General features: G+C 36.8%; 1 protein-coding gene across 1 annotated transcript; it reads right to left on the bottom strand.

The window, feature by feature from the left end:
• Positions 1-2,970: 2,970 nt before the first annotated feature.
• On the bottom strand, positions 2,971-4,185 carry LOC143628878 (DNA-directed RNA polymerases II and IV subunit 5A-like). The gene is made up of 4 exons (XM_077098333.1): positions 3,979-4,185; positions 3,459-3,638; positions 3,257-3,370; positions 2,971-3,174 (listed from the first exon to the last, which is right to left on the bottom strand). Exons 1-4 carry the CDS (start codon positions 4,183-4,185, stop codon positions 3,049-3,051), a joined length of 627 nt encoding a protein of 208 aa, XP_076954448.1. The 3' UTR covers positions 2,971-3,048.
• Between the last annotated feature and the right edge of the window lie 21,080 nt (positions 4,186-25,265).

Below are 25,265 nucleotides of genomic sequence, written 5' to 3'. Positions count from 1 at the left end.
TATAAAAGTTTGAGAATGCAAAATAGATTTATCGTCAAATTTGTTATAGGTTCGAAGTGTTGACTTGAAAATGTTAAAAGTATGAAAGTTAGAATTTTAAACATGATTCGGATTTCAAATTTATTTTTAAGGGCATTTTTTGAAATTATCAAAAGGTTCGGGATTTGGCAAATTGACTATTTTTCCCTAAATTATTAAACTTTAAGAAAAGATTGCGAACACTTTCGACATGCCACCCCCATGCCTATCAATGCTTCTAACTTTTATCAAATTTGAAATATTTATGTCAACATTAACTTTGTCTTCAATGGTGATTAGAACGTTGTATGTGAAGTATGTCATGCAAAACTATGCTCAAACGAAACAAAATATTCACAAAATTGAATGGGTTAACATATTATTTTTTATGTTGTCATTATGACAAAGTCGAGAAGCAATCTGAAACTTATCAAAATCTTTTTTATGGTGTAGCTCAGAAAAACATTGTTCTTGAAGAACATCTATCTACAATTTAGTTACAATTTAATGTTCTACTTTCCTTTGATGGGTGGTAAATTGATAAATATTAATAAAGGTAACACTCCTTTTGTATTTAGGCTGAGTGGTTAGAACTACTATCGGATGAAAAGTCTTATTTCCAAAATTGGTTTATAACCAAAATTCTTTCAATTATACATATATGACACCGAGATGAATTTTTCAATAGAAAGAAGCATCTCGGTACGTTTTTGCACGTGCATTTTTTTTATTAAGTTCATTTAAAAAAATCATTTTGTGATATAAATAAAATCAATTTATGTACACATAGTATAGATATAAGCATAGATGTAATACATTTTTTTATATAAGCTATGCAATTATTTGTTTTCTTATAATTTTAATTATCTCGTGTATGACACGGGCTCGAAAACTAGTTAATAATATACGTTAAAGAAATACTCTCTCTCTCCTTGTGTGTGTGTGCGCGCACCCACCACTACCTACACACCAAACCAACCACCATTCTCAGCCAAGACCGCCAGTGGACCAACCCCTTTCTCGTCCCTGTCTACTTCGATTGAAGGCACAACCTCCATTTTCGATCGCCTCTCTAACAGAAACCACAAAAGTCATATTCGATGGCCAGGAGATGGATTTGGTAGAACGCCACCATGTCCGGTCATCTTCTCCGACGAGACTATAATGAATCCATGTTCTATAACAGCCATATTCGATGGCCAGAATTACAAACTAACAGCCGCCGCCCACCGTCTCAGTGTCTCCCTCACTTCGTGTCTCAATCTCGAATTTAAGGTATGGAATAGATCCAAAATCAGTTTGAATTACGAATTTAGGCTTAAAAGAGGGGAAATGGACGATATAAACCCTAAATTACTGTGCAGATGTATGATTTGGGTGCTGATTTGATGAATATGTGGGCTCGCAGATGATGATAGTGGTGGTTTGAGATCCGCCCGGGGTTCGCCGAAAAAGGCGTTGGTGGCTAGCGATGATGATAGTGGTGGTAATAGTGGTTTAATGGTGGATTTTGGTGATTGTGGTTTAATGGTGATAAAAGGGACGGTAGGTTGAAGACATTAATTTGAAAGAAGATGGTGATAGATCAGGGTTTAGTATGTGGTCTCAAAACTTCTTTTAATAGTAATTTTAATTTTAATAGGTTTAATTCTATATTTATAGTTTAAAATAGAGTTGGTTCTAGAATAGAATATATATTAAAATTATTATTTCTTAATAATGAAGAATGATAATTTTGCCCTAACAAGCTTGGCATGTGCCATGACTTAATGGTATTTTTGGATGTTCATTAAGTTAAAAGGACGAAAAACAAGGCATATTGTCTTATAAAGGGCACCGCCTGAAAGTAAACTTTTTAAATGATCTGATTCATAAATCGCATATGTTTAATTCTGTTAAAAATTAATATGGTGAAACAGTTGTTTTTCAAATATATACAATGAACAGTAGTATTTTCTCATCTCCAATCATAACCATCTACAACCACAACATAAATTATGATAACCCCACTCAAAAAAATAGAGGAAGGGTTGTAAATAACTAATTGGTTACTTTAACTTTAGCGGATGATTAGCTAATCCTAAAATTTGAAGATTCATTTTAGTGGGTGTTTGGATTAAATTTGAAGTTCATTTTAGAGGGTGTTTGGGATTGCTTATTTAACTCTAAAAGTGCTTTTTGTCAAAAGTGCTTATCGGCTTATAACTTTTTGAAAAGGAGTTTTTTAAAAAGTGTTTGGATTAGCTTAAGTGGTTGGGAAAGCCAATAAGCGCTTTTTAAAAAGTGTTTGGCTTAGCTTATTTATAAATATTTTGGATTAGGGTAAAAGGTGAGTAGATTAGTAAAAATTCAATCAAAAAACCAAAAGCATATTTGAAAAGCTATGATTTGGGGCTTTTGGAAAAGTGCTTTTTCAAGCTAATCAAAAAGTCAAAACAAAAAGAACTTTCACATTTGCCAAACACCTTTTTAGCTTATTAGCCTCTTGAAAAAACCAATAAGCATTTTTCAAACTCAATCCCAAACACCCTCTTAATCTTCTCTAAAATTATGAGAGAAGATAGGATAGGGAAGAAGTATGGTTTTAAATGCTTCCTTTAATTTCTAAGGATGAGGATGCAGAATCTAAGGATGAGAATGCAAAATGGGTTGCAGAAACTCTTTTAGGAGCGTGTTTAGTAGATATCTAATATATTTATAAAATAAATTAAAAAAAATACCACAAATTTGGACTATATTTGGTCTTCAACCAAATGATTATGAGTTTTAGTTTCATATGAGATATGAGGATTTAAGTGGGAAAAAATTAACTCTTGAAAAAAAAAAAAAGAGGTATCTAACATAACCATGCATCACAACAAAAAAATAATGCACAAATAACATAAACTTTCACTTCATCATCACCACATCAACACAAAACATATTAAAAGAAGGCAATGTTAAGTAAAATTGGTGTGTTACAAATCACATTTAGCAAATGTTGAACAGAATAAAGGTCAATGAAGTCCACTTTCATAAATCAATCAGGATTCAAACAACATATCGGTAAGTGACATAACGACCTGCAGTCTCACTCGACCGAATAATCTTCACGACCTGTCCACGTTTTAGCCCGTAATATCTAGCAACCGGGTCAGTCACTTGAATACGAGGTAGCTGAAAACAAAACATTATAAACACAAACACTACACTTGTTAAAGAAATCAAGTCCAACAATACAAATAAAAAATAAACCGACCTGTGTTTCTTTAACTGTGTATCTCTCGAGTAATGTTTTCTTCTCTTCGTTTGTAAGAACCTGATGTTTGGGAACAAGAACATGGTTTTTAACATTCACCAACAACTCTGCTTCCTGCAATAATTACATCATTGAACCAATTGGTGTTACAATACCGTAGAAGTTAGTTACAGAATTAAAAGGAGAATGAAACAAAGGTTACCTGAAAAACTTCCAAGTGAAATTTAGTTGATATCTCACTAATGCAAGTTCTTGCAAAAGGAGTGAGATTTTGCTGCACAACCAAGATTCCACGCGTGACATTTTCAGACTTCATACGGTTTATATAATTCTTTATTGTCTTCACTCCGACCTTTGCTTCATCAGGGAAGAAGACATAGATCTGGTATATAACCACACGCTTTTAAAAAAATGACCTCAGAATAACAACCTTTAAAATGGGCAGCATTTGTAAGCAACTTCAAAGCTCATTCTTACATGAACAGAAAAATCTTTAAAAGAATTCACTTATTCAAATGTTTTTTTTTTCAATTAAGCAGAGGCATGACTTTTTTATTTGAGATATACGTTAATACAAAGATTCAGTCTGGTAGAACTCACTGGGCACTAGTCAAACGATGGAGTACCTTTTATATGTATTCTTTCAAAATTATATATACACAAAACTTTATGCGTAACTTGTCAAAATAATTAATTGAATAGAAACAAATAAGAAAGAATACCTGATCAGAGCTATCGTTCTTCATGGACTTGGAAATAACGAGATCTTCACGCTTCATATGCTCACCATACTTCTGAACAAACTGCCTTCTGTCCATCTCCAGCTCGAAGTCTCCGACCAAATAGTTTCTGTCTTTCAGCATCTCCATCACCGTTCTCCGTATCCTGAAAAGCCTCTTGATCTCTTCCTCCGACAACGAAGTCGACATCTTCTATCTGGGTAAAACAACAACGAATTTGTAAGTAGAAAACAGAATTAGGGTTTAATAGCGGCGGAGACGAAGTCGGCAATGGGGGGGGGGAAGAAATTGCGACGAGGTCTTCGGTCAAAATTTGGGTAAATATTAGTTGAGAAAGTTTTATATGACACTTTGCACCCTTGATGTTTCTTACGTTTTGCATTTTATGTCCCCCTATAAACGCTAATTTGATTTTAGCTATATGTCCTTCTGTGCAAGAAGTGTTGTCTTTTGTCTACACATCCTTTCTCTTTTGTGGTTATTGATTCATCTTCCAACATTTGTAAATGGTTGATATCAATCTCTCCATCACCATCTCCTGCCACCACCTCGCAGCTACGCACCCGACAAAGCCGTCAGCGCGCATCTTCTAATTTTTGCTTTGGGTATTATCAATTTCATCAAAACGCATACAATTTTTGGTGTGCTAATTTTATGATTGTTATGATTTTTGTCTTCAATTAAACTGTTAGTGGATTGTTTTTTGCAGGTGTACAATTGTGCACACCAAGTGTTTGCTAAAATGCATTTGTTTGTTGCTCATTGATAGAAACCCTAGATGTAGCCATGCCTCATCGTCGTCTTCCTTGACTCACCATCGTGGTAAATCAAAGTCCTGGATGTCGCCTCGCTAAATGTCATAGTAGCGAGATGGTGCATGTGGCAAGCTATTTTATGCGAGAGTCGTGGGGGTCACGATTAGGCGGTGTTGATGCTATGATGGTGTGTCGGTGTTTTTCTGTTGGTTGTTGAGGATGGTGGCAGTGCTTACGCAGTGATGCGCTATTGCAGTGTTATGTTGCTAACGGTTGAGGTGTCGGTGCCTTTGTGCCAGTGCCATTACCGGACGTCTATGGTGGCGGCGTGGGTGGTGCATTATGTTGTTATCCGTTTGCCGCTTAAATATGCAGTTTGCACAATGACGATGGCTCCGCTATTTGGTATGGCAACCTGTGTTGCAGCCTTGGTGGAGCTCTAAGCCTCGGCTAATCGATTGAATCTTATGTTGATGATGGTCGGTTATTTGGAATCTTATTTTAGAAGTGTGAGTGGGTTTTGGGGCCCATAGTCCCCTATATAAACCCAACCCCTCCTTCCTTTCACCACTTTCTTCCCTTTCACCACACACACACTCAAGAACACACACATTTTCTCTCAAAACCCGAATCCAAGTCCGGGCTAAAACTAATGAAGACCTTGGTGTACAAGTATCTCAAACATCAAGAAAACGTCCAGATCTTCGGGGTTGTCCAGATCTGTACCGAACCCGGAGCAAAAAGGTAAGCTTAGGCCAAAGGTAATTTTTATGATTAGAATCGACATGCAAACCGATATAATGATAGATCGGGTTGTAAAATGTAAGAAAAACATGAACTTGGTGAGTTTTAGCCTCACGGGTGTATTATAGAACAAAAAGGTGACGTCTGGATTATGAGAAACTTGGGTATACAAAGTTGGTACAACCCAAAACCCATAAAAAGAGTAGAATCGGGTCCTAAGGAAGAAACAAAGAGAAAGATGGCTTTAAAATAGTAAAAACGACGAAAGGCAGGAATTTCGCATCGCACAGCCATGCGAAGCGAAATCAATAATTTCTCATCGCACAACCATGCGAAGCGAAATCAATATTTTCGCATCGCACAGTCATGCGAAGCGAAAAGTCATGCGAAGCAAAATTCTATACGAAGCGAAATTCTTCCATGCGAAATTTCATGAAATTCATTTTCTGATGCATTTTTCCGAGCTGACCTGGCAGCTCAACCCCAGCCAGGGGCGCTGCCCCCGGACCCCCGTTAGTTGAGGGTTTCACTAACTTAGATGTAGGAAGTAGTAGTAATGGATAATTGACACGCGTAATGTGTTGTACAGTTAGCCGTGCACAACTAAGGAAGGGCATTACCGTTAACGGCGAGAGAAACCGACTCCAGGTGAGTTCTAGCCCCTTTATCTGTTATGTTTTCGGGGCTGTGTGCATACTCCTACGTGGTAGATAATACATTTACTTGATTGGTAAGTGTATGATACGTGTATGATTGTGTATTGAATGTATTGTTACATAATGATTGTATGAACGAGTATATATATATATATTTATAACTAGAAGATATGTAAAGTATGCACGTATGACAAAGGTATGGTTATTCGAGACAGAAGCGACCAAACCCTTATAATATCTGAGATGATAGGGACCAGACCCTCATAATATCTGTGATGTTAGGGACCAGACCCTTATAATATCTGTGATGTTAGGAACCAGACCCTTATAATATCTGTGATGTTAGGGACCACACCCTTATAATATCTGTGATGTTTAGGATATAATAGCTTATGGTATACCATATGGTTTTACGAAATGAAAGTATGTAAGAACGTATGCATGTATGTAAATTATGTATGAAAGAAGTGATAGTAAATAAGGTATGAATACGTATCTCCGGACACGTATGAGTATGGTATGAATGTAATGTATGTTAATTGATTAACTAGAACTCACTCAACGTAGCTGACCTTTAGTATGCACGCAGGCAAATAGGTTGAGGCAGCTGACTTGAGGAGGGACACATGGCACTAGCTAAAGAGAATGGTATCCACGAAGAAGTGTTTTGACTATTTTAATTAATGTTCATAGAAAGACAATTTGTATGTTAAGACAAAAATGAATGTTTTGTAATGTGATGTTAAAGTTTTAAATTATTTCGCAAAAGTTTTAATAAACCCTGATTTTATAACTGTGTTTATGAATAGATCCAACACCAAAGTGGGGTTACCGGGAATCGGGCCTTATATCATCATCCCTTCGATTATAATGTACATATGAATAAAAAACAAGTCTCTAATGCTTAAACAACCCAAAATTGAGTTATAGTTCCTTAAAATCGCCTCCCAAAGTGCCTCCAATCGAAAACTATGAAAAAGATACCCAAAAGTCGTCCCAAAACGGACTTAAATGGCGGTTACACATTTTGCGTCAGGGTCCATCGTAAGCTACGGTGGCCACCGTAGCTTACGGTGTCTTTGAAAACCACTACGCCAGACTCTATCTATTTACGGAAACCTGCTACGATGGAACCCTACCGTAGCATACGGTGGCTACCGTAAGCTACGGTAGCCTCAGCTCCAAAATCTTTGTTCTTCTTTGACATGTTGACTGCTATCTCCAACTCTCAAGTCCTTTGCTCCTCTCCATCATAGTTCACTTGAATCGCCATTTTTAGCACCTGTACCTGCAAACAAGCACCATATACGGTAGTAACCTAAATCCTTGAAATAACACGTAAACGCTCATGTTTTGCTTAGAATTACTACATTTAAGGATGCCTCTACAATCCACCCGTCACATTCCCACACTTGCTCGTTGCTTGCCCTCAAGCAACTCTTCAAACCAATTGTTTTTAGAACACAACTACCACACAAACCACAAGCCCGGCTCGGTTAAGGTCCCTAATCATACCCTATTCCCCCATTGTTAGAGGTTTGCATTAGCATCACTTAGTATTAAAATATAGAATTTTAGTCAACCTTAACATGCTTTCGGTTTTATTCACACATAACACACCGTCACTCATTAACTCTCTAATCGGTGATTGTTCCATATTTTCCAATAATACTAAATTCTCCTCGTATACGCTTGTGCCACCATCAAATCTCCACCTATTCATGCTTTAACATAAATGCAAATAAAGAGGTCTTAAAACGGGTTGTAATGAGGCCATGTGTAAAGGTATGGAATGAGAATATTTAAAGTGACTCACGTGATCCGATCCGGCTTGTTACATCAAAACTAAATGAACAATAAAATAAACTAGAAGACTACTATATATACTACCAACTTGTATCACTAACTCGATACACATCACTTTGGGTATTGAATCCCAATCTTTTTTTGTCTTTTTCTTTTTTTTTATTTTTATTATTTTTTTTCAAACAATAACAAAGACTTGTACAAAAAAATGACCTTCACCACTCTCTACTGATTAATAACAAGACAAATACAATTACAAAGAAAAACCTATCAAGCCGGATCGTCTCACAACATGTATCGGGGTAATCAAATAAGAAGAATAAGGTCCAAATAGGTTTACTACATGAACCAACCCCCCGCCCCTCTCATTGCCCTCCCTCATATGTGTAATGTATGAGGCTCAACCCCCAAAACCCACACTCGCACTCATCCAGACAAGGCTTAAACCTAATTGCCTCTATCCCTTTTGCGCTTATGTCAAGCTAAGGTCACGAAATGCATTAATAGCACAAGTTCTAACGGAGAATACCCAATCCGTCACCGTTTTCCTTTTTCTAAATACTCAAGTGGTTATGGATATGTTATGCATGTTATTATACCGAAAGCATGCTAACCTTGACTAAAATGCTTCTCAACCTTATTTCTTTTTTTTTTTTTAAAAAAAAACAACTAAGCAAACTTGACTTTGAGGGAAATATGACCATGAAAAGGAACCAAAACTTTACCCCTACTATCTTACCACTTTTCGGTGTTTTTCTTTCAATTATTTTAGTTTTTTTTTTATTTTTAATTTTTTTTATTTTGTTTATTATTTTTTTTATATTTTATTTTCGTCCCTCATTCCCACACTTGAGATACATTGTCCTCAATGTAGGGTATTTAGGATAACAAAACACCACCACGAGCACGACCCTTAAATTCCAACTTGTCATTACTCCATCCAACCTCCCAAAACCCGTACATAAACAGAAAAATAAGATACACAAATGTACAAGGGGACACTTGATTTGCTGCCGACGCAGCTCAATAGTAACGTGGTTGCGATGGTCCAAAGATGGACATCATCACGTTTGTGAATTCGCCAAAACCAAACGCCCCCTGATCCTCTCCACCAGCTTGACCTTCTCCTTGAGCTTGTCCTGAACCTTTAGTTTGATGCGGGTTCACCCATTCTGAATGATGCAATGGCGGCATGGGATAATTCACCCTACCGTCGTATGGTGGCAACGTAGTGTAGTCATTAATCGGTGAGTCCGCCACCAAAGGTTGCCCCGATGCCATGCTTCATGCATTCGTCTTTGACGATCATCCTCATACCGATGGTTGATTTCTCTTTGTTCAGCATAAGCGTGGGTCCGGTTCCACACTTCTTGACGATCATACATTTGCTTTTGGGCCCGTTCCATGATTGCGCCCATGAATGTTTGGTGATCAAACAATGTCTGGGTTGTCTCGGCCCAATTGTAGAAGTGTGCTGGCCTGGTGTTGATTATTACATCCCGCATGCTGCCATGGTGCGCCCAATTCGAGTCAAATGTTTGCCTCGAATAGTCAAATGGTAGGGAACTTCCTTGTCGTTGCGCACTTGAACTACCACCTACCCTTTCACTTTCCATCGCGACCCGCTCACCCGGCTCATCATCATAATCATCTTCTCCACTCTCTTCCTCGTCATCATCACTCTCAACTTCATCTTCTTCTCCCGGTTGCAAAAGTCTAGCATCAACCTTCAATGCCCTCCATCTCTGTCCCTCACTTTTCAACATATGGTACCTGTCACTTTCTCGGTATTCCCAACCAACCCCTAACTTTGTCACATCGAACGGCTTATGTTTCTTCCCAACTCCAATATCATTATCTCCAATCACACCAAATCGCATCAACAGTGCGGTAATCAATCGGCAATGTGGGATAATTTTTCTGCTCACATTATTCCGGCTTATCCAAATATTGTTAAGTACTAGATACCGGAACGAAACAAGTGGTCCTTCATGCATCAAAGAGTATAGGACCGGGACATCGGGATACCGAAATTCTTGCATATCCCCTCTTCTTGGCATGACATTGTGTAAACAAATGATGAGCAACATTTTTGGCTCAATCTTTAAATTCTTCCTCAATAACTTCCCATCATAAGTGCCGGGTAAAAACAGTGCTTCCAACATCATTCTTCAAGTTGGATGCCTGTCTGGTTGATAATACAAGTCATTCAAATCTGGATACACGTAGTTGCTTTGAGGCTTACTATCAAATCGTGCAATTTGCCTCAATGTTTCAAATGACATAGTGACCTCAATGTTGTTAACAGTTCCAATAAGCTTCATCCCCGAAGGTTTATTAAACGAAGGGCATCTCAAAGTTGCCATCCATTCTTCAATTTCATCAATGAAAACATACTTCTCGTTTTGATCATAACACTTGAGGGCTGCTTCCCAACCCAATGCCTTGAATCGATCAAAAACATCAAACGGACCAAACTCACGTTCCGGGACCACTTTCTCACAAAGAAATGCGTCGTACTTCTTTGTCAATGTATTCATTTTCTCGTGAAACAACTCTGGTTGCCATCTTAAATCATGATCTGTTAGTGGTCCATGAGTCCAATCCGGTTTAACATATTGCACATCTTCTTCCCGTTCTTGTTGTTCTAACCTCAACTTTTTTGCTTGTTCGGCAGCAGAGTTGCTAGATGAACCCGCAATCCCATTTCCTTTATCCTTAGCAGAACGTCCCATCTAAACAATGACAAACATTAACCAAGTCAGTATTCGTCTCTATATACATTCTCACACTTGCTTGTTTTTACGATTGTGAATATATGAAAGTCATAACCCATTTTCACAAAATTTTGACAGCATTTCATTTAAACATAGAACATATTCCATTTTTAACTTTTGTCAAACTATACTTTTCCATACCATATTCACAACCATAGCACAATTTCAAACTAACATCAAACTTTCTCATACTCAACAAGCAAGTGTAAGCAATGTACAAACATGTAATCTTAACCAATGAATTTTGTAGCAATCGAGTGAAGAGAAACATACCTTTAAGCCGAATTAAATCCTCTAATCACACTAATTACTAGTCACTTGCAAAACCCACTTGTTGTTCAAAATTTTCGGACCAAAAACGTCCAAAATCGAAACCCAAAAAGTTAAGATTGATGAAAACCGAGCAAAGAATGTGATTCCTTGCGAAATCTAGTCAATTTAGACCCTAAAATCGTTGATTTTGGTTAAGATTTGAAGAAGTTATGAATTTGGGGATTAGGGTTTGGTAGAGAGAAATGTAAGATGAAGATGATGAATAAATGGAAAGAAGAAGAAGATAAGTAAAAGATGTGGATGGGGATTTTTCGGATTATATATATATATATATATATATATATATATATATATTATAAATACTGCATGTCGCCCCCTTTCACAGCCACCGTAAGCTACGATGGCTACCGTAGCTTACGGTAGGTCCTGGCGTAGCTATCCCACCGTAAACAGAAAATAGATGGCATAGGATTTCAAGTCCACCGTAGCTTATGGTGGACACCATAGGCTACGGTGGCACCTGATGCAATTTTTTTTTTATAATTATATATAAACAGCAAACACTAAAATTCGAAAACTAAAAATTACCCTACCCCCCATGAAAAACCCGAGTTGTCCTCAACACGGTGAAGAGATTCCTGCGAATTCCCCACACTTGATTTGGACAACCTCCTAAACGAGAAAGGTAATTTTTAAAACCAAATTTGAAAAAAATCTTAACTAAATTATACAACAAACCTGGACCGTTTAATTGGTTGATTCCTCAGGCGACCGCAACAGGTAGCCTACCTTGTCCACTTCACACATGTTGATATCCTTACCCTCCAAGTATGGTTTAAGTCGGTGTCCGTTCACAGATTGTCTTGCTTGATTGCGAAAGTCTTCAATTTCCACATCACCAAACTTACCCACTCTTTTTATAACATACGGGCCCATCCATTTGCTTTTCAACTTTCTGGGAAAAAACTTGAGCCGTGAATTATATAACCAAACTCTTTGCCCTTCTTCAAAAACCAGCTTTCTCAATTTGGCATCATGAACCTTTTTCAACTTATCTTTGTATGCCGATGCACATTCATATGCTTCATCCCTTATCTCTTCCAATTCCGCCAACTTTAACTTCCTTAACCTACCAGCTTCATTATAATCCATGTTCACACTCTTAATAGCCCACAATGCCCGGTGAGCTAACTCCATAGGCAAATGGCATCCTTTCCTATAAACCAACCGGTAAGGAGTCGTTCCTATGGGCGTTTTATAAGCGGTTCGATACACCCATAGTGCATCATCCAACTTCACCGACCAATCGTTCCAATCAACCCGCACCTTTTTCATCAATATTTCTTTAATTTGTCGGTTGGACACTTCAACTTGTCCACTTGTTTGCGGGTGAGATGGAGTAGCAATTCGATGATTCACATTATACCGCTTCAACAATTTCCCGTAATTGAAGTTCTAGAAGTGCGTTCCACCATCGCTTATAATCACTCTTGGGATTCCAAATCTTGCAAAAATATTGGATTGAACAAACTTACATACCACGGCGTGATCATTAGTCCTTGTTGCTATATCCTCGACCCACTTTAAAACATAATCCACCGCCACCAAAATATATAAGTACCCACAATAATTTGGAAACGGGCCCATAAAGTCAATGCCCCATACATCAAAAATGTCAACCACTAAAATGGGTTGCAAGCATCTCATCCCATTTTGAAATTCCACACATCTTTTGACAATTGACACAATGGCGGGCATATTCACTTACATCTTTAAAAATAGTGGGCCAATAAAACCCACTTGTAAGAACTCGATAACCTGTCTTTTGCCCACTAAAATGACCTCCACAAGTCGATGAATGAGCATGTGCCAAAATCTCTTGAACTTCCGACTCGGGAATGCAATGCCTAATGATTTGGTCGGCACCAATTTTGAACAAATTGGGCTCATCCCAAATATATTGCTTGACTTGGGATAGAAATTGTTGCCTCCTTTTCTTGGCCCAATGTTTCGGCATCTCACCCGTGGCCCGATAATTGACAAAATGAGCATACCATGGTGTAGTGGAAACGGTTAACAATTGTTCATCCGGAAATCTCTCATTGATTTCATGTGAATCATCCACACCTTCCAAAGGAATCCTCAACAAATGGTCAGCCACCACATTTTCACACCCCTTCTTATCTCGGATCTCCAAATCGAACTCTTGTAACAATAAGACCCAACGAATCAAACGGGGTTTTGCTTCTTTCTTCTCCATGAGGTAACGAACCACACTATGATCCGAATAGACCATAACCTTACTTCCCCATATGTATGACTGAAACTTATCCCAAGGCGTACACCACCACAAGTAATTCTTTTTCAGTAGTGGTGTAGTTCAATTGTGCCTCGGATAACGTTTTGCTTGCACAGTAAATCACCACCGACTTCTTATCAATTCTTTGACCTAAACTGCTCCAATCGTGGTGTCACTTGCATCACACATAATCTCAAACGGCTTCGTCCAATCCGGCGGTTGCAAAATCGGTGTTTGCACTAACTTTTCCTTCAAAACATCAAATGCTTGCAAACAATCATTAGTAAAATCAAATGCAACATCTTTTCGCAACAAATTGCATAGAGGTTTAGTAATCACACTAAAACCTTTAATAAACCGCCGGTAAAACCCGGCATGCCCCAAAAACGACCTTACCCCTTTTACATTTTTCGGTGGTGGTAATGAAGAAATAACCTTAATTTTTGCTTTATCCACCTCCATTCCCCGACTTGAAACTACATGACCCAACACAATACCCTCTTGTACCATGAAATGACTTTTATCCCAACTTAAAACCAAATTAGTCTCGACACAACGTTTTAAAACTTTTTCCAATTCATCAAGACATCTTTCAAAAGTTGACCCAAAAATAGAAAAGTCATCCATTAATACCTCAAGTGAATCCCCAACCATGTCCGAAAAAATACTCATTATACATCGTTGAAACGTGGCCGGGGCATTACACAATCCAAATGGCATTCTCCTAAAGGCAAAAGCGCCATATGGATATGTGAATGTGGTTTTGTGTTGGTCGTCGGGATGGATAGCAATTTGATTATATCCCGAGTACCCATCCGAAAAACAATAAATTTTTTGACCCGATAATTTTTCAATAATTTGGTCAATAAAAGGCAATAGAAAATGGTCTTTTGAAGTAGCCGCATTTAACTTTCTATAATCAATGCATACTCACCACCCGGTGACCGGTCGGGTGGCGATTTTTTCACCACTTTCATCTTTAATTACCTGGATGCCGGCTTTCTTTGGAATTACCTGTGTTGGACTTACCCATGCACTGTCTGAAATAGGATAAATAATTCCTGCATGCAACCATTTGATGACTTCCTTTTTCACCACCTCTCTCAAATTAGGATTCAATCTCCTTTGAGTTTCCCGAGTAGGCTTTGCATCATCCATGGTGATGATTTTGTGCATGACTATAGATGGACTAATACCCTTCAAATCGGCTATAGTCCACCCAATCGCCGCCTTATGAGCTTTCAAAACTTGCAACAATCCTTCTTCTTGAGCCTCATCCAAGTTAAAGGCAATGACAACCGGCAACGTCTCACCTTCTCCCAAGAATGCATACTCTAGATGACTTGGCAATTCTTTTAATTCTACCTTGGGAGGACAAATCAATGAGGGTTTAGTATCAGAATTGATCTCTATTGGTAGACTCTCAACCTGATGAGTCCACGGTGGTCTTCCTTCTTGCAATGCCACGACATCTTGTTTCCTTTCCTCCAACTCCAATGCACAAATGTGAACCTGTTCAGAATAATCACAAACACAAACATCCAACATAGCTTTCTCATACTCGTGTGGTACATACCCACCTATGATATCTGCCATAAAACATTCTTCACTAGCCAATGAATTAGCAACATAGTAAACACATTTAAATGCATTTTTCTATTTCCAAAGGCCATGTCAACTGTACCAAACTGGCAGTCAATAATAGCATGAGCAGTATTTAAAAATGGCCGACCCAATATAACATTTTGTTCTTGTGTTGGGTCAACCGACGAGTAATCCAAAACCAAAAAGTTAACAGGATAATAAAATTCTCTACTTTTACTATGACATCCCGCACAATCCCCCGAGGAAGTTTATGAGACAAATCAGCCAATACAACTGTGGTCTCAACTCGTTTAAGTGGACCAAAATCGTATTGGTCATATAAACCCCCCGGTAGGATACTCACACCTGCTCCAAGATCCAATAGCGCCCGTGACATTTGAAAGTCATCCACTTGAATGTTAATCAAGGACGCTCCCGGGTCTTGAAGCTTAGGTGGAAGATCACCCTTTAGAATTGCACTCACTTGTTTAGTTAAATCAAATCGTTTAGGAACTTTTTGTTGTCTTTTCTGAGTGCACAATTCTTTTAAAAACTTTGCATATGCGGGTACCTGTTTTATTGCCTCAAGTAAAGGAAGATTGACTTTACCCTGTTTGAATACCTCCCATATCTCCTCCTTTTGAGGACCCCGTTTGAAAATCACGTTTTTCTTACCCGGATCGATCAAAGCCGAAGGAAATGGAATTGGAACCTCTCCCACTTCCTTGCTTTTATCGTTTAAAAGTTCATTTTGACCCGAATCTTTGTTTGAAAACATGGATGGTTTAGGGGGTTGAATGGGTGAAGCTTGTTCATCTTCACTTTCTACCCCCGTCACATCCTCTACCACACCTTCAACTAATTCCGGTGTGGTATTGATTTTAAACTCCTTACCAATTCTTAAAACACTTACCTGATTAATCGGCACATTGCGAGAAGTAGTGTGAGTAGGGTTCACCTTGGTGTCACTCGGGAGTTGACCTTTGTTCTTCTTCAAGTTAGATACCTCGGTTGCAAGTTGGCCCATTTGAGTTGTTAATGATTGAATGGCCTTGTCACGAATTTCATCCTTTTGTACACGAGCTTCATCCAACTGATTCTTCTTTTGCATCTCTTACTGCATCATCTTTAACATAAGTATTGTTGACGAGGGATAAAGGTGGTTTGAGAAGTCCCTTGGAAATTCGGATTGAGTTGAGTTGCTTGATTTCCATAATGGAAGTTTGGATGATTTCTCAACCCGGGGTGGTAAGTGTTTGAGTTCATGTTGAAATTCCGATTACCACCTCCCTGACCTTGAAGTGCATTTACCTCTTCAACTTGTGCTTGCCCTACCGTACACACATCGGCCCCATGACCCAACTCATTACAATTTGTACAAACATCAATTCTTTGATTAGTGGTTTGTACCCCCACATCCTCCACGGCATGAACTTGCGGTCTTCCAATTGCCGGTCTTGCTCTTCTTGCAGTTTGAGCCTTTCTCTTTGATGTGACCGACATTTGTTCCAAGAATGCCCAATCGTCTTGTTCATAATTGGTACCAAACGTACCATTTGTGATTGACATCAAATCCCTTTCATATTCCGCATTCAACCCTTCATGAAAAGCATTCAACAACTCCCAAAGAGCTATACCATGATGTGGACAATTCTTGATCATCATATTAAACCTCTCAAATGCTTCATGAAACATTTCACCCGATTGTTGTTGGAAAGACCTCAAACTTCGTCTCGCATCATTAGTCTTTTGGGCCGTGTAAAACTCTTTCAAAAACCTTTGTTGCATTTCGGCCCAAGTGTAAATCGATGCGGATGGCAATTTGTAAAACCATCTCTTCGCCATATCCTCCAACGAAAATTGAAATAAAACCAATTTCACCTCATATGATGAGAAACCTTGACCCCCGATCATGTTACAAATAGAGTCATATGCCTCCAAATGAAAATAGGGTTCTTCCGTTGCTAAACCCTTATACTTCGGTAAACTTTGGAGCGCATTGGTTCTCACTTCAAATGTTCTTCCTTGGTGGTTTTGAGGAATAACCACTGGAGATGGGTTATTGGTGATGATCGGTCGAAAATGAGCTTTAATTCCCATAACCATTTCCCTTGCATGTCTTCTTGGTACCCCCAATGGTACTCTTGGTTGACCCATTTGTCGGTAAACGGGCCTTTGTTGCACATTTTGTTGAACTTGCGGTTGGGGATTTGGTTGTTGAAATTACGGTTGTTGTGGAACTTGTTGCAATGGTTGTGGTTGTTGTATTTGATTGACATGTGGTCCACCCCATTGTTACACTTGTTGTTGTGGTTGAAAGTCGGATCCATACCCAAACTGCCCTTGAATCCTCAACTGATTCCCATCAACCCCGCTTGAATATCCTTCTTCGAAACTCTTCATACCCTTCATTGCCATCACCATACCATGGCCTACCAAACAATTCCGGGCTCGATCTCGGACCCAATGGAATATGAGTTATGGGTGGGTCTTGGGTAAATGTGTACGATTGTTGATAAGGTGGATTTTTTTTAGATTGGAAAGAGGATTGTTGTGGTGAGTTTGATGATTGTCCTTGCATAGGCATGAAAGTGGTCAAGGGTGGAAGGTTAGGTGGTGGTTGAAAACTAAACACGATTGAAGTCGGTACATTTGTAGAGATTGTGGTAGTAATAGGTTCAGTGGATGATGGATTTTCAGAATTTATGGGTGGTGGCATTGGCGGTACAGTTTGTTCCGAAGCCATGATTGTGGTGTCAGTTGTTCGACTTTTTGTGCTTGGTGACCCAATAATCTTGTTTTCCCTTTATAGAATCCGATTCTGACGAAAAGTTCTCTTGATTTCAGGATCAAACGCTAACGGTGATGAATACCGATTGCGTCTTGTATGCATATACCTGTAAGTACTTGCACACTAGCACAACCCGCGTAAAACTAACAATAACAATTTAAACAAAAATTCAAAAATAACACACATTGCGCACTACTCCCCGGCAACGGAGCCAAAATTTGACACGAGGTCGAAGGCTCGCGCAAAAATAAACCAAATACAACTAATTAGATAGTGGTAAATGGGTTTCGAACACGAAGAGTTTGTGGAATATGTGTTACCCAGTAGTTTTATAGATTAACTAAATTTAAACTAAATGAAGAAAATAAAATCTCAAAGTTTTGGTTGTTTTGTTTGATTAACGAAAATTAACTAAAACACTTAACACGGTTTTTCAATCAAAGATGAGAGGATATGCTCTCCCTCGGTTTCAGGTTTCAATGAATGTTAATGTAAACGTTTAATCTGAGACGAACTATAAAAACATAATTCATGAATATGCAAACGATTGTGGTAATTGAGGACTAAGTATTTGGATTAACAAACGCAAGGTAATCACTCAAAAACCAATTAGATTATCCAACCCCAAATTCCATCCGATTAATCCCGATTGCCTATAGCACCGAGAACTGACGGTTTAGAACACGAATTAAACAAACTAACAACTTATCAATCAATACATAGACATCATAATTATGAAATCAATAATATTAAATTGCTATCTCAGCAATTGTATAAACATTCAATCAACAAACAATATGAAACCTTATAATCCGAGGGAAAACACAAAGGATATTAGCCAAGCATGATTCGGTTCGTCATCCCTTCGATTATAATGTGCATATGAATCAAAAACAAGTCTCTAATTCTTAAACAACCCAAAATTGAGTTATAGTTCCTTAAAATCGCCTCCCAAAATGTCTCCAATCGAAAACTATGAAAAAGATACCCAAAAGTCATCCCAAAACGGACTTAAATGGCGGTTACACATTTTGCGTCAGGGTCCACCATAAGCTATGGTGGCCACCGTAGCTTACGGTGGCTTTGAAAACCACTACGCCAGACTCTATCTGTTTACGGCAGCCTGCTACGCTGGAACCCTACCGTAGCTTATGGTGGCTACCGTAAGCTACGGTAGCCTCAGCTCCAAAATCTTTGTTCTTTTTTGACTTGTTGACTGCTATCACCAACTCTCAAGTCCTTTGCTCATCTCCATCGTAGTTCACTTGAATCGCCATTTTTAGCACTTGTACCTGCAAACACGCACTATATACGGTAGTAACCTAAATCCTTGAAATAACACGTAAACGCTGATGTTTTGCTTAGAATTACTACATTTAAGGGTGGCTCTACAATCCACCCGTCATGATGTTTGAATTCTGAACATTACCAACTCGCTTAAATATTAAAAGTTTTATATGTTGAGTTTTATACATCCGTTTGAGCTGATTCCAATGGCTATTTTCTCATTTTTATGCTAGTTTATTGTCTCAATGTTGCAGGTTATTTTGTGTTAGATTAGTTAGTATGTGAAAGTTTAAGTTTCAGTTTTACATTTTTATTATCATTAAACTCATCTAATTAATAAGGTGAGTAATCACTCCCCTCTTTTGTTGTTTTAAAACCTTTTGGGGGACATTATGTTTTCTATTTTTGATTGGTAGTGGGGGTGATAGATTGGTATCAGAGTCGAATACTATAAGATAAGCCGTTAGAATTTTCCTAGTAACATGCTTAAGAACCTATACGTGCTTACATGATCGCCTTATGTGTTTTATTTTTGAGTGTTTATAACTTTCTAAATATTTATTTATATTTATTATTTAATCGTGTACACGCACACACAAGCACTAAGGCTACGCCTCATTCTCAAAATATTTAATTAATAAATTATTATATTGTTTTTATTTATGAGAAATTCCTAAAGAATTCACACGATTTTATTTTTAGTGGGGTATTTACATATATCCCATTCCTAAATTCCTTTATTACATATTTACCCAACCCCTTAAAATCAATTACATATTTCCCCTTCCTAAACAACATATATTACATATTATCCATTTCATTAAAATTTATTTATTGAATGACTATTTTACCCTTATTTTTACTAAGAAACTATTTACATATTTCCCCAACTACAAAAACAATAAATCACATCAACAAATACAAATGTCTAAGCATTCATTTCGAAACAACAATCATTGTAATTGTTAAATCTCCAAATACAAAAACCAATTGCCAAAGACACTTATCTACCAAGTACCAACAAGGATCAAACAACCTATATGCCTGTTAATATGCATCACCAATAACTGATTGTAGTAATAACCTTTCTTTTAAAACAGAATGCAAAGAATTTCCATGTTAACTGCTGGCCAGAAAAATAAATCTTGTCTTGTAGTGCTAAGTACTAACCTCTAATCTCAAAGGTGCGTTTGACTTATAATATTATTCAAACCATCATCATGATGAACATTCTTCTTAGGTAGTATTTTCAAATGTATGCAATTGTGATATGATTCAAGGTCCTTAATCATCTGTCCTCTCACTTCCAATCTTTGTATATTAGAGTACTTGGGAAAGGGTTCTCGGCAACACTTCACTAAACCGTCCAGTTTTGCAAATCAGTTTGTTGTACCCAATTGTAAAAGACGGTATCAAATATCGGCTTCTGCCTATTCATTCGGCATTAGGTGGCATGTGAATTTGTTCAGGTAGGTACTGCATCCGAGTACTAATACTATCTTAAATTGAAACAAACAGAACCCTAGAAAACACCCTACATTCAATCAAAACAAACTGAAATTAAAAGAATTGGTAAATAAAGAAGATAGGAAACTTGCCAAGAAGTGTTGTCGCTGTTTTTATGTTGGTTCTCAGAGTTTTCCAGACGTTGGGTTTTTCCAATAGATTGGGTATTGCAAATTGGAAAGGGTAAATGGGTAATTTGATAGTAGAAGGGGAAATATGTAATTAAATTTAAGCATTGGGGATATATGTAATTTAAAGGGCTTAATAAGGGGAAATATGTAAAAATCTTTTATGTTTATTCCTTCTCCTTAAGGCAAGGGGGTATGACGGGCTATGAGTCGAGCATTGCCAAAACGATTTCGAGAATCAAAGGAAAGATGTTATTCCTTTCTTGGAGGATCTCGAACATAGTATTCAAACCTATAGGCCAAAGCGAATAATACGTCATACCATCCGGAACCTTAAGTGGTCAACGTAACCAATGTGACGGTTACCTTCCCTAAATTATCAAACCAAATTCATGTTGATTTCATGGATAAATTCAGAAATTCCAAATTGTTTAATTATTATTATTATTTTTAAATGTTTAGTTGGGATCCATTGGTACTCCAACTATTCATTTCTCAACCCATTTTAATTATGATATTTTATTGGAGCATTATCATATGTGGTGGTTCACGAGATGCTCTAACTACCCATAATTGATTTTGTTAATTCGTTATTCAGTTGAACCAATTAAAATGCCATGGAACGCTCATGGGCGGTTCAACTCCATTATCTCGATGATTCATTATTTAGTTAGGACAACAAAATGTCATGGAAAGCTCATGGGAATCCCAACTCGCAAATTTATTTTGGTATGCTAACAATTTATGATAATAAAATGCCATGGAAGGCTCATGGAAAGTCCAACCCATCGAAGAAAATTTGTTTACTCATTTATTTAATTGATTTTATTTAATCAAAATTTCATGATTTAATTTATTCACTTTAATTTAATTAATCAAAGTATTTTAATTCTCATGATCCGACACAATCCTCCAAACACAGTTATCATAATATATTTAAACAGTCATCATTTTCTTATGTTATTTAAATTGTCTTCTCTCATTTATTTTATTTTATTTTATTCTCAAACTATAAAAAACGTTTCAATTTTCACCCTGAACATTTGATTATTAACATTTTAGTACTTCATGTTTTGGTTAATCTCGTGTTACTTCTCATCTTTCACAACTTACCCTCCATATCATAAATCCTTATTTTTGGTCCTCGTAGAATGTCTCCTCTAAGAAACCAACGCCGCAACCAACATCGATCACCTGGTTCTCATGACCGACGTATGACCGCTTGTATAGCCAAGGAGATAGTTTATACAATTCCGAGAATAGTAACCCAAATGCAAAACATCAATGCAACCGGTCATCTTCTTTCACTAACCCCTCTACTAGTAACTACAAACCTTTCACCTCCGCTCACCCTCACAACAAGAAATGTAAAAACCTTGTTGTAACCAACCCTACCCAACCGCAAGCCTCTTTAGCTTTTCCAAACAAGAAACCCTATATCGGGCCTTATCCCATCTTCAATACTTGCGATCATCACCACCCGTCCTACTCCGCATGCCTTATTTGCACCAATTGTAGCCGTTATGGCCAGTTTTCTAATACTTGACGTCCAACCCCTAGTGCACCAACTACCCCACAACGGTTTGTGCCACCCGTTTCTAAAACCCTTGCCTTGCCGTTTGCTCAATCCGGTGTTGCAACTATGCATGTATGTGACTATTGCGGAAACCCGAACCATCTTTGCAACATGTGTCCTCGACTTTCTTATCTTCATCAAATTAAAGCCATGTCGAATCCAACCTCCTCGTCTACTCAAGCTACTATGGATCAAATCATTCAAGATGCTCAAATTCCAAGGTTTCAAGTCATGCATAATTAAGGATTCAAGCTACTAGACGACTGTTGACGCTCTCCATATTCTATCTTATTTAATTTGATTTTGCAATGTATCGACTCTTTAAGAATTCGCGGATTGATGTTTTATTCATCATTGAAGTACTAGTTATTTGTTCTTATTGCATTTCTATTTATATCTTCAATGTCTCTAGGGTAAAATTTTATCTTATTTCTCAAATTAAATGTCTATGTTCCTATTCTTACCCGCCCGAATAAATTTTGTACTCTTAATCAAAATTTTTAATTCAAGGATATTTATTTCTATCAAAATTTAAAGACTTATGTTTGTCGAAGGTTTGTTTTAAAGAATTCACCATTTTAAATAATCAAACTATAAAGTTTAGTTTGTTTAAAAATATCTTAACTATGACTCTTTTATCTAAAATTTCTATTTTCCCCCCAAATTATATTTTTAAATGTTTTGTAACTCACATAATGGAATGAATTATGTGGACCATCTGATAATTTAGTAATTATGGGTTGACACGAATTATCGAAGTCTTCGTATGAAAATCATAATACGTACAATTGTAAAGATGTTAAGGAGGATTTTTTATAACAGTAAAACGTAAAGATGATAAAGACATAGTGGATACACCGCTGGTACATCTTATATATAGATGCTCTTATTGGATTTTCATTTGGAGCATTGCTCCAACTACTCGAAGTTCCATGTTGTGTAAAATTTTAAATTTTAGAGTAAAGTGTCATTTTCGTCCCTGTGGTTTGACAAATAATGCGAATTTAGTCCAAAAAATTTATTTTTTGCATATGGGCCATCCACATTTTCCAATTCTTGCCAATTACATCCAAATCACTAACCTTGTTAAATTTAATCGCTAAGTTAGGGGTAAACATGCCTTTCCACTATTTCTTTATTATATGAGTAAAGTGCCAAAATCGTCCATGAGGTTTGGTCGCATTTGCGAATTTCCTCCAAAAATATTTTTATTCGCAATTAGACTCTCGATTTTTCCTATCCGTTGTCAATTTCGTTCGAATTGTTAACTCGGTCTAGATTCAACGTTAATTCAGGGGTGTTACTATCATTTAACTTGTTTGTTTACATTATTATTATTATTATTATATGTTTGTTCGATAACATATATAACATCTCACGATTCCTATGCTTGAATCCAATACAGTATCCGTTTGTTTATTCTTCTTTATTTTTAGTCATATAAAGGGTTTAGCTTAGTGTAATAATAATAATAATGTAACCAAACATGTAAAAGGACAGTAACACCCCTGAGTTAACGTTGAATTTATACTAAGTTAACAATTTTGACGAAATTAGCAACAATTTTGTCACTGTAGTCATATAATAAAGAAAGTGAAAAGACATGCCTACCCCTGACTTAACGATTAATTTAACGGGGTTAGTGATTTGGATGTAATTGGCAAAAATTAGGAAACGTGGATGGTCCATATGCAAAAAATAAACTTTTTGGACTAAATTTGCATTAATTGCTAAACCACAGGGACGAAAATGGCACTTTACTCTAAATTTTATTTAAAAAAGGTTTTTCTTTAAACTTTAATTATTTTTAACACTATTTTTTTTAGTTTTCTCTAATTTCGGGACGAAATTCCCAATAGTAGGGAAGACTGTAATATCTCGGATTTTTTGTATTTGTATTCATTTATGTTTAAACCGACTCGGGAATGTAATTCGGATATTTTGATTTATTGAAATCTTGAATTTATTTTTATTTAACTTGATTTAACTTATTTTATAGGAAAAATTCCCAAAATGACCCAATTATAATAGGAGATTTCATTTTTGTCCATTTAAATAAATGTTTCCAGATATTTCCCCTACAAACACGTCTTTGACGACGTGTTAGGCCTTAACGTGCCTTTCACGACCTGTTAACCTCCAATGCGCGTCTTTCACGGCATGTTAGTCTCTAACGCGTCTTTCACGACATGGTAGCCCTATTAATTTTTTTTAATATTACATTATTATAATTAATTTGTTGCATATTTGTCCTTTCTTTTATCACTTATAATGCATAAAGTTTTATAAAGTTTCAAATATACTGTTGAGACTTAATTACTTTTATCTACGCGTTGGCATAAATTTTACTTAAAACGAGACTAGTTAAATTTTATTAAACATTTATTGAACATTTTAATATCAATTTGACACTCAGTTTTGAGTAAAATTTATGACAACATGTAGAAAAATAAAGACGTCTCAACGACATATTTAAAATTATATATAAATTTATATATTACAAGTTATAAAAGAAATAGTAAATATGTATTAAATTAATTATAATAATGTAATATTAAAAAAAAACAATTAATAGGGCTAACATGTCGTGAAAGACGCATTAGAGGCTAACATGCCGTGAAAAGACGCGCGTTGTAAGTTAACAGGTCGTGAAAGACTCGTTAAGGCCTAACACGTCATCAAAGACGTGTTTGTAAGGGACATTATGGATTCACTTTAAACACTATGATTTCATCATCATCTTCATTAAGGATTATGTGTCTCACAAGTCTTGTTATATTTTGATGTTTAGTTATGTTATTTATCAAATAATCATGATTAGAGTTACATGTTTTTGATTCATGTTTAAAGATATAGTTATCATAAATCTCACGTAAAAGATGTTTTAAAGATTGCTCATTGAGTTATGATTAGAAAGATATATGTGATGGAGTAATATAAAAAAAAACATATAAATTTAGCTTGGAGATCATTTTAGCTTAAATCTCAGAACTTGAGTTTCTTAATTGATGGTTACGCTATTGGGGTTTGTACATTTTGCATTAAAGATTGTATCTTAAGTTTCTCTTGTTAATTCTCACTTCTGCA

This window comes from Bidens hawaiensis, unplaced genomic scaffold (genome assembly GCF_021521415.1).
Source record: "Bidens hawaiensis isolate Kalapana, Puna unplaced genomic scaffold, B.hawaiensis_p1.1 tig00005080_1, whole genome shotgun sequence".
Taxonomy (NCBI): Eukaryota; Viridiplantae; Streptophyta; class Magnoliopsida; order Asterales; family Asteraceae; genus Bidens; species Bidens hawaiensis.
This window is presented reverse-complemented; position numbering and strand designations above follow the sequence as displayed.